This window comes from Rhincodon typus, chromosome 38, assembly GCF_021869965.1.
Source record: "Rhincodon typus isolate 14 chromosome 38, sRhiTyp1.1, whole genome shotgun sequence".
Taxonomy (NCBI): Eukaryota; Metazoa; Chordata; class Chondrichthyes; order Orectolobiformes; family Rhincodontidae; genus Rhincodon; species Rhincodon typus.
This window is the reverse complement of record NC_063369.1, coordinates 1,883,855-1,894,317: the sequence shown is the minus strand read 5'-3', so window position 1 is coordinate 1,894,317 and position 10,463 is coordinate 1,883,855. Positions and strand designations below refer to the sequence as shown.

Here is a 10,463-nt window from a genome sequence, read left to right as displayed (position 1 = left end):
GTGGGATGAGTTTAGGATTGACACAGGGCTATGGGGAGAGGATTGAGTAGTGGAATGAGTTTAGGATTGACACAGGGCTTTGGAGAGAGGGTTGAGCAGTTGGATGAATTCAGGATTGCTGTGGCACAGATGTGAAATGCCTTTGATGGGCTCAATGTGTACTTTCTTCACCGTAAAATTCCGAGATGTTTTCCATTTGCAATGCTGAATGGAAGAGGAAGTTGGGACTTTCTGTCCTTGCATTAAGAGATTATTCATCAGCTTGAGGAGTCTTAATGCTTAGTAGTGAACCTTGCCAAATGCTGGGTTCATTCCTGGTACACAGGCTCTATTCCTGTCTTACCAAGTCTCACCTGTTTGAACAGCTGAAGATGTACCGCATGTTGCAGGAAATCCTTCAAGGCAGGTTTGTGATTCAAAAACGTCTCCTCACAAAATGTGACTGGTTCGTCCTAAGCATACAGGGAAACAGACTCCATTAACAGCTTCTCTTCCCCATTTTTCCCCTTAAGTTCCTTAAGCTGTTGCCAGTCATTAAAACAATCAGCATTAAAGGATGCCATTCGGCCCATCGTCAAAGAGCTATCTGATTAGTCTCACTCCCCTGTTCTTTCCCCAAAGCCCAGCAGATGCTTCTTCTTTAAGTATTTATCCAACTCACATTAAAAGTTAGTATTGAATCTGTTTCCACTGCCCATTCTGTATCTGCCTGCGGCTATCAATAAGGTTTCTAGAATCTTCATTATCCTCCACCCATCTCTTATACAATGGCCAACAGGCAAGTAATGATCAGGAGCAGGACTCTTTCTATTGTAGAAAACAGTAACAATTGTCGCACTTGAGATCAGATTTCTGGGCTCTGGCAGTTTGGAAGCCACCGTGTCATGCCATGTGATAATCTAAACATTAAGCCCTCGAGGGAACTACATTAACACTGGGTAAAAATTAATGGGTGAATAATTAATTTCTGCAATTTTCATCATTTCACCCAATCTCTTGGGAGAGTGGTCTCACACTCAATACTAACATGTAGGAAAGAATTTACAGTTGAACCTTATCACATCCTTTCTTGTTTCTCTCTATTTTAACAATGTGCCTCCGGCCAACAGCCTCTGAATGTTCTTGTTGTAACCTAAATGCAAGTTTACAATTAAACAGCACCTGGCTGTTAACTGTCAATCACAATCCACTTGCCATGCAATTAGCATTCTCCTCTCCTGCACCATAAATGCAGTATAAATTTTCCTCTATGTTATATTCTGTGAGTTGCTCTAATCAATTCAAGATGGAAGGCTTTGCCAACATGTGTCTTTTCTGAGCAATACTGTACAAGTTCTGTACAATCAAATGACAACTGTACATTCAAATTAACTTCTTTCCCTCTTTATTTGCTCTCTCACAGTAAGCTTTATGTGCCCCTTTCCTGATGTTTTCAGGGTTCTCAGAAGTTAGGGAAAAAAATTGCTGTTTCAAACAATTAGTGAGTTTGGGAGAGATCCCTCCATATTAAACATTGAGTCTCCAAGTGCAAGAGGAGAGGGAGTTGAGTCTGAATGACTGTGGGCACTCACGGAGTTAAATTTAAGAGCATCCTGGTAGCTTCCAAAGATTGCTGCCTGTGCCCTGAGAAAGGCCCGTGCCACCACGTCCCCAGTGACTGCAGATTGCTTCTTCAACTTCACTTTCAGAATGGATACCTGAAATAAACCAAACAAACAGATGGTGAAAGGACATCAAGGGGCAGCCATCAATACTTCACATTTATACTCCCACCCCCTCCCAATTATTCCCTGCCTTTTGAAGTCATTTCACCCCAATTATCTCTTGGAGTTGAATTACCCTCCACTGTAAATCCTAGCCTTTAACCAGCCCTTTTAAAGATATATTTGATCCTGGGCATCTCTGGCTAGGCCAGCATTTATTCTCCATCCTTAATTGTCCACAGGACTGTTCAGAATTAGTCTTATTGTTGTAAGTCTGGAGTCACACGTAAACTAGACTAGGTAAGGACAGCAGACTTCCTTCCCGGAAGGCCATTAGTGATCCAGATGGGTTTTTATGACAATTGACACATTGTTACATGGGTGGAATGAACTTCCTGAGGAAGTGGTGGATGTGGGTACAATGTTTAAAAGACATTTGGATAAGTACATGAACAGGAAAGGTTTGGAGGGATGTGGTCCAGGAGCAGACAGGAGGGACTAGTTTACTTTAGGATTATGTTCGGCATGGACTAGTTGGACCAAAGGGTCTGTTTCCATGCTGTATGACTCTATGACTTGATGCCATGAGACTTCATGGGGCCCAAAGTCAATATGGAAGCTTCCCAGAGGAACCTCTTCCTTACCGTATACAACTGTGCCGTCACCTCTGCTGGATCTGTCCTGGCATTGGGACAGACAAGACTCAGGGATGGTGATGGTGGTGTCTGAGACATTGTGTGTAATGTCTGATTCTGGTATGTGACCATGTCAGGCTGTTGCATGACTGGTCTGTCGGACAGCTCTCCCACTTTCGGCACTAGACCCCACCCACATTCCCTCTAATTCTGTTTCTTCTGCAGGTACACAGCAGTGATTTCTGAAACGATAAGCCAACACTAGGAATGGTATCGGAATGCTGACTGGCATGCACAGGCCTTCGAAGCAGCATCTGTGCAGCTTAGAGAGAACGTTGGTCCCCATATATTAGCAAAGAGGACTTGACAGTGTTGACCAAACAGTGTTTGCCCATTTTCTATCTGCTGTCTGGGCGGTTGAAGCCGTGTGGTTTATTCGTTTTCATTCTTTTTAGAATTCAAAGCAATTCGATATAACTGAGTGGCCTGCTAGGCCATATCAGAGACCATTAAGAGTTAACCATATCACTGTGGGTCTAAAGTAAACATACAAATAAAGTAAGGTCAGCAAACTTTGTTCCCTATGGATAGTAGTGGTCCAAATGAGATTTTATGACAATTGACAATGGTTTTACGATCACCATAGCCTTCAATTCTAAGTTTGTTACCTGAATTCAGATTTCACCAGCTGGCGTGGAGGATTGACGCTCTGTACCCAGGGTTTAGCATGACCTTTGGATTACTAATTCAATGACAAGATTACCATACTGCCATCTCCCTTCAGTAATTCCAGCTTTCAGCGGAATGTGATGGCTTGCTTTACCACTTCAAACTTACCACATCTGGCGGCATCTTTTCCAGATCATTGAATGGCGACTCCAGTGTGTTTGAGTCAACATTTAATATAACCACATCCTCTAGAGCTCTGCTTCTCACCTTCTGCAAAAGAAAGGGATACCTGAAGGAACACACTTTCATTTCTCCCATTCGCATTTGCTTTGGGAAAGATAGGGATCGCTCAGGGTCAACCCATTCAACGATGCTTCTCCACAGTCAGTTCTAGTCCTTCAGTCCGTGTGAGAATACCCACTGGATCATTACCCAACCCTCATATCAATGAGCTTCATGACTGGAAAACCGATTCAGATAGCAATGGCATTTGGGAAATTTTATATGTCTTGACACCTCAAAACACCTCAAAAGTGCTTCATTCTATTCTTTGGATTTTGAAATTCACTGACTTTTATTTTTTTTCTTTATTCATTCATGGGATGAGGGCATCGCTGGCTAGGCAGCATTTATTGCCCACCCCTAATTGCCCAGAGGGCGGTTATGAGTCAACCACATTGCTGTGGGTCTGGAGTCACATGTAGGCCAGAACAAGTAAGGCTGGCAGTTTCCTTCTCTAAAGGACATTAGTGAACCAGATGGGTTTTTCCGACAATCACCAATGGATTCATGGTCATCATTAGACTCTTAGTTCCAGATATTTTATTGAATTCAAATTCCACCATCTGCCGTGGCGGGATTCGAATCCCTGTCCCCAGAACATTATCTGAGTCTCTGGATTAACAGTCCAGCGATAATAACACTAGGTCATCACCTCCCCCTTTTATTATGTAGCTAGGTGTGGTAGCTATATTGTATACTGAAAGATTCTGAAAACAGGTTGTGTTTTGGGTGGAGGTGATAAAGGGAGATTTATTGGATCAGATACTGGGAGAATTTGTCACTCTATTGTGAAGTACCATGAGATCTTTAATATCTACATGAGCCACTTGACTGCATTCTGAATTTCCGGATTGTGGTTTGAACTCACAGTCTTGTTCTTCTGTCACTGTTTCTTCTTCTGAACATTATTCTACATTTACCTATTCTATCTGGACTTTTATCCTGTTGCAACAGTGGGAGAAAGCAAAGCAAGTGACAGGACAAAGGGTGTGTTTCTATGGGAGACGACAGAGACAGTGAAGAGCTACCAAAGGTCAAAGTTTGTTCCTTCGCTATGGTCAGAATATGAAGCTTGGCTGGAAAAAAGAAATATACTTTGAGGAAAGGTGTTTGTCAGCACTACCAAAGAGTGAGATAGTGATGGGTGAAACACACTGACCCACTCACCTCCATCAAGCTTGAGTGGATCCCTATGAGGTAAGGCATTGGAGCACTGCAAGTATAACAGACAAGATAAAGGGTTAGGCATGCTGACCTTTCACCTCCAGCATTTGCACTCAACTCCAGCCATTACTGAGATGCCTACTGTTTACCAGTTCTCCCTATCCAAGTCACAGGAAAGGAACGGATTTCTTACCAGCAGTAATCAAGGAGGTGTGGAGGGAGCACAGGGATGTAGATATGTTGCCAGTACATGGGATACAGCATTGCAGTTGAGCCATGTACACAAGCAGTTAACTGTGGAACAGAAAAAAAACATCAATATTCAGATAAATAAATCACAGAGAATGACCTCAAGCTCCTGACTACAACCTGTGGTCACTGTCTGGCAGATTGAGGGTAATGTCTTCCTCAGTATTGGAGGAAGAAGATAATGGGAGCTTGAAGATTAAGCAAGGATTAAGGGAGATCAATATGTGGGAATCTAAAAAAGCATGGTGCCAGAGATTGAGAAATATTGATGGTGCTCATCACCAGAGCCAAGTGCTGGCGGGAAACGCTGTGAGCGCTCTGACTGAGAAGAAGGGAAATTGATAAGGAAGTTTTCACCTATCCCAATGCACACCCTCTGTCCTGCAGGTTAGGGTGGTCCCTTCTGTCCTGTAGGTTAGTGTGGTCCCTTCTGTCCTGCAGGTTAGGGTGGTCCCTTCTGTCCTGCAGGTTAGTGTGGTCCCTTCTGTCCTGCAGGTTAGGGTCGTCCCATCTGTCCTGCAGGTTAGTGTGGTCCCTTCTGTCCTGCAGTTTAGGATGGTCCCTTCTGTCCTGCAGGTTAGGGTGGTCCCTTCTGTTCTGTAGGTTAGTGTGGTCCCTTCTGTTCTGTAGGTTAGGGTGGTCCCTTCTGTCCTGCAGGTTAGGGTGGTCCCTTCTGTTCTGTAGGTCAGGGTGGTCCCTTCCATCCTGCAGGTTTAGTTTGTCCCAGCGTGACCAGGCATTCCTCTCTACCATACCCACAGTACAAACATTCACTGAATCCAGGTAATGAAACTGGGATTGTCCTGGACCACCCATACAGAGGCATCTTCCAGTAGCTCTCACTGACAGAGCTGAGGAGCAAGAATCCTTCCCGAGTGTTTCATCTTAAAGATCAATTCTAACCACTTTGCTGATCTGGGCTGAGATTAGACAACTCTGAAAGGATCAAAGGACAAGCTGAATTGGTCTGTTGAGCATCTCAATTATAGAATCCATTAACCCTTTAGATATATGCTGTTCCAGCTTACCCTGTAGATATACACTATCCCAGCTAACCCTGTAGATATAGACTGTCCCAGCTTACCCTGTAGATATAGACTATCCTAGATAACCCCGTAGATAGAGACTATCCCAGATAAGCCTGTAGATAGAGACTGTCCCCTAACCCTGTAGATATAGACTATCTCAGCTAATCACATAGATACAGATTGTCACAGGTAACCTTGTAGAGTATCCCAGTTAACCCTGTAGATACAATCATAGCTGTACTCTATAGAGACAGATGGTTCAAGCTGAGTGTTGGAAGAGAATTGGGAAGGGATGGATGTTGAAGAATGACACCAGTCTAAGCTGGCACTCACTGTGCTGAGCTTGCTGCAGGTGATAATGATGCGTCTCTCATGTAGCATACTGGCATAGAGATGCAGCATGTTGTTCACATCCACAGCAACCACGTATTCTGTCAGGTTCCTCTGCAAGCCAAAAAAACATTTATACAAAACTGGGCAACAAACAGGAAATGTATTATGCAAAATTGTGCGATACCTTATGAGAAAAGCTGAATCAATATCAATACAGCACTCAACAATCCCACACTCATTTCTGTAACAGAATAAACCCTCTCCAGTCTTGTGTCATTGCACAAAATCCTAATTCATGGGCAGAATTCCTTTTATGTCTCTGTTCTCTCCCCCTGTGAGACACACTGCTACTGCCTGTGACTCTTGAAAGAGGTAAAGAAATTAGAGAAGGGAGATTTCTGAACAGAAGCGAGAGCTGTGATTAATCTGTAATATTTTTACCTGCCTGGTTGATTGTTAGGGTGCTGTGGGTGCAGGGAGGATTCAGGATAGTGTTGTATGGAGAAAGCAGCAATCAACGTTCATTGTGATTATGATTCTTGATTCTGATATAAATATATTGTAGTCAGTCAGCTCTGAACTCCTTCACGCAAAACACTCAGTGGAAGATTTGCTCTGTATGTTTTGCAGTGATATGAGGTATTTATAGAAAGACAGGTATATAATGTCACTATAAATAGGCCTCTGAACCTCCCAGTAACCTTACCAAAATACAACACCTTAATCTCATAGGCCAGAATTTCACAGTGCCTGTGACTGGGTTTGCAATGGTGGTTGAGGAGGGGGGGAATGTAAAATTCTGGCCTGTGAATAGATGTGACATTACCCCCTTTTACACTGTTATCCAGACTTGTTTTCAGGTTCCTCTTTCCAAATGGAAGCCCCCCCCCCACCACCACCAGATGTCCTCTCCTGTGCTCTGGGCCTGAGAAGCCCAGGCCCTCTGATCCCATCCCAATTCGCTGAGCCACCTATCCTGGCCCTTGTCACCTCCAAACAACTTCCCTGCTGTCCAGGTCCTGCTTATCCTTCAGGGATTGGGTGCTGTTCCCGCAGGGGGTCACCACTCTTCAGGTTGGGAATAGGGAGCTGATGCCAATCAGACTGGCTGATGGGACTCCTCGGAACATTAACTACCTGCAGGGCAGCTTGCTTGAGTCAGGGTGAATTTCAGTACCTTTTAAGTGATGGGCAGTAAACACCACCACTCATAAAATCCTGAGCAATGTCTAACAAGTGTCCTTTGACTTGTATGTATCTATTCAATTTCCTTCTGCTGGATTTCACCGATATTCACAAGTATACCTCATCAGCAGAGATCATGCCAACTGGAGCTGTGGCTGGTTGTTATTTGGTGATTTTTGCTTGGAAGGTGGATGGGACAGATCTGTACGCGTGCGTGTCTATGTACACGTCTATTTTGAGTGTATTTCTCATTCTTTCATAAGACATAGTAAGCCATTCCTTGCTCATCCCTAATTGCCTTTGATATGAGCGGCCATTTCAGAGGACAGTTAAGTGTCAATGTGGTCCCGATAAGGTCCAAACCAGAGGACAGCAGTTTTGCTTCAGTCCCTAAAGGACTTTAATGAAGGAGATATGTTTTTATGACAGCAAATTCCAGAATTACTGATCAAATTTAAATTCCATTAGGAGCCATAATGGGATATGAACCCGTATTCCGAGAGCATTAGCTCTGGATTACTAGTTGAGTGATATAACTATTCCTCACTGGCCGTGTCTGATATAAATTGAATGGGTTCCTGCAGGTGGTTTGCTAAATGTAGGCCATGACCATCAAATTGTTGCCAAGCAGATTTCCCATTGGGATGATCACTGACCCAATCAGGCAGCCCACTTCTCCATCATACTTACACTCTCTGGTATTGTAGGCAAGCTGTTGATATCAGGGGCAATAAAATAAGAAAGCTGGAAGGGGAAGAGATAAAAAGGTTATGATTGTATTTAAAGTTATAAAATATACAGTTTGCAGAGTGTCATTTCTCAGTGTTTGTTAAAATGAGATTAATTTTCAGGAGTACAGTTCCCACAAGGGATTAACAAGAACGACAAGGTGGTTAGCAGAGGTGCAAGGCAACAGGATTGAAATAAGAAGTATTCTGTGATGTTCTTTAATGCTGGAGACTGAATTTTTCCCCTTCCTTCCTCCTCCCCTCTCCTTCTCTTCCCATTCCCCTCATTTCTGTTATCTCCCCTCACTCTTTTCTTCCCCCCCATTCTTTCCACTCCTACCCACCCAGAACAGGAGGCAGTTTAATCGGGCAAAGGAGGCACTGGTCTGGCCAAAAGGACCAGATGTTCCAGTGATGATTTGTTATTTCCCAGTGAGAAGTGGATCTCATTCTGAAGCCTGGTTCCAGCTAGTGCTGCCAACATTGGGATTCATACCACCCTTCATGGGCTTCAGGCTGTCAGTTTCCCTTGGTCTCCAGGTAAGAAATATCAGACTGAACAGTAGGTAAACTATGATGTTTGGTCTGGAGTGCAGCCTGTGGGAGACTTGGAGGGAAAAGTATCCAATGGTCACCTCGTACAATCTGATAAGGACTGCCTTGTCCAGGTTGGCATGCCACTCCCAAGCTGAACCAGAGACAGCACGGTGTCTCCCTCATATCTCCCACCTAGATAGATCTCTTAGGATCTCTGCCTCAGGATCTCCCCATCTAGATCTCCCCATCTGGATCTTTCCCTCAGGGATTCTCCCTCCGGATCTCCCCCTTCAGGATCCCCCCCTTGGGGCCCCCTATCAGAATCTCCCCCTCAGGATCTCCCTTGGGGTCTCCACCTCACAAACTGACTCTATAGTCACCAGGCTTATATCCTTTGAATTATAAAGGCTGAAATGTAGAGTTATATTTGCTAACCAGGAAACCGTTGTTAACAAAGGAAAGATTGACAATCTGCACAATTAGAGATGTTAGTCTGCAGATAGCATATTTTTACAAAATGGGAGCACAAGTTGCTAGTTAAGTCGGTCAGCATGCATGGGGTGCTGCTTGAGTTAAATTAGATTGGAGTTAGGTGCCATTTGGGTTAATCTAGTCAATTCCAGTACAGTGGTTTTGGTTATCGGGTTTCACCCGACTCACCGATGGCATACCACTACTAGGATCCCTCTTCTGATCTCTCAGAAACCGTCCTGTTGTAACTCCCAGCTGCTGGGCCTTGTGAAACAGTTTTGTGTAATTATTTTTCATTCTAAAATATCACACTACAATGCAGGTGCTAACAACTTCATGTTAAGCAAAATGTTGCACTTGCTGTTGTCAGCCACAGATCAGTTGGCAGTGCCCTCATGGAGTCAGAACCTGTGAGTCCTAGCCCCACTCCAGAGATGTGAGCACATAATCCAGGCAGGCACTCTGAGTGCAGCACTGCGGGAAGGCTGTATTGTCAGAGGCACTGTCTTCCACATCATACTTCTGGTCTCTCAGGTGGACACAATCCCATGGGATCTTTTCAAAGAAGAGCTGGGGAGTTCTCTTCTGGTCAATATTTAACCAATGTTTCAAAAGCAGGTCATCTGGTCATTGTCACATTGCTGTTTGTGGGAGCTTGTTGCTCTGTAAATTGGTTATTGTGTTTCCCGAATTGCGACAGCAACTACTCTTCGAAGGTATTTGTATCACAAAACATTATCAACCTGCAATATTAACTCTGTTGATCCTACTTCAATATGGATTGTAAGTGACTTCTGGCTATTTGCCTAAATGGGGCAGATGTACTTTTCCACGAAGGTAAGTGGTCAATTTTAGCTGCTCTCCACCTAGGATTACTAAAATGACTCATTGTACCCTAGTTTATCTCAGGGATTCAGGGCAGCTTTGCTGGTTTGTTTGGCTCATTACTACAGAGAACAATTTAAAAAGAACGAGGGGTAAATGTTCTCCAAGGCGGACTTTGGGATACACAACAAATGCAGAGTCACTGAGCAGAGGCTGATAGCCATGTTCGGTCCCCATGAGGACAGCCTCAACCAGGACCTTGGGTTCAAGTCGCACTACAGGCGAACCCACTGCACTATACACACACACAAACGAATACGTACACACATGCAAACACACACACTCTCCTGCTCTCTCTCTCTCTCTCACACTTACACAGACACACACACTCCCTCTCCCCCTCTCTCTCACACACACACAAACACACACACACTCTCACTCTCCTACTCTCACACACGCGTGCACGCGCACACACACACAAACACACACACACTCTCACTCTCCTACTCTCACACACGCGTGCACGCGCACACACACACATACACACACACACACAAACACATACACACACACACTCACAAACACACACACACACACAATCACCCCTCACACACACACACACACACACACACACACACACACACACACACACAC

General features: G+C 44.3%; 1 protein-coding gene across 1 annotated transcript in view; it reads right to left on the bottom strand.

Annotated features, from left to right (window-relative positions):
- The window catches only part of LOC109922474 (DENN domain-containing protein 1B-like), a 44,865-nt gene that overhangs the window by 28,875 nt on the left and 5,527 nt on the right, over nucleotides 1-10,463 (bottom strand). The window contains exons 4-11 of the mRNA XM_048617790.1: nucleotides 9,174-9,248; nucleotides 7,939-7,992; nucleotides 6,064-6,174; nucleotides 4,647-4,747; nucleotides 4,457-4,502; nucleotides 3,176-3,277; nucleotides 1,572-1,697; nucleotides 354-452 (exon numbers count right to left, since the gene is read on the bottom strand). Of these exons, the coding sequence (XP_048473747.1) occupies nucleotides 354-452; nucleotides 1,572-1,697; nucleotides 3,176-3,277; nucleotides 4,457-4,502; nucleotides 4,647-4,747; nucleotides 6,064-6,174; nucleotides 7,939-7,992; nucleotides 9,174-9,248 (714 nt within the window). The remainder of the gene's footprint in view (nucleotides 1-353; nucleotides 453-1,571; nucleotides 1,698-3,175; nucleotides 3,278-4,456; nucleotides 4,503-4,646; nucleotides 4,748-6,063; nucleotides 6,175-7,938; nucleotides 7,993-9,173; nucleotides 9,249-10,463) is intronic.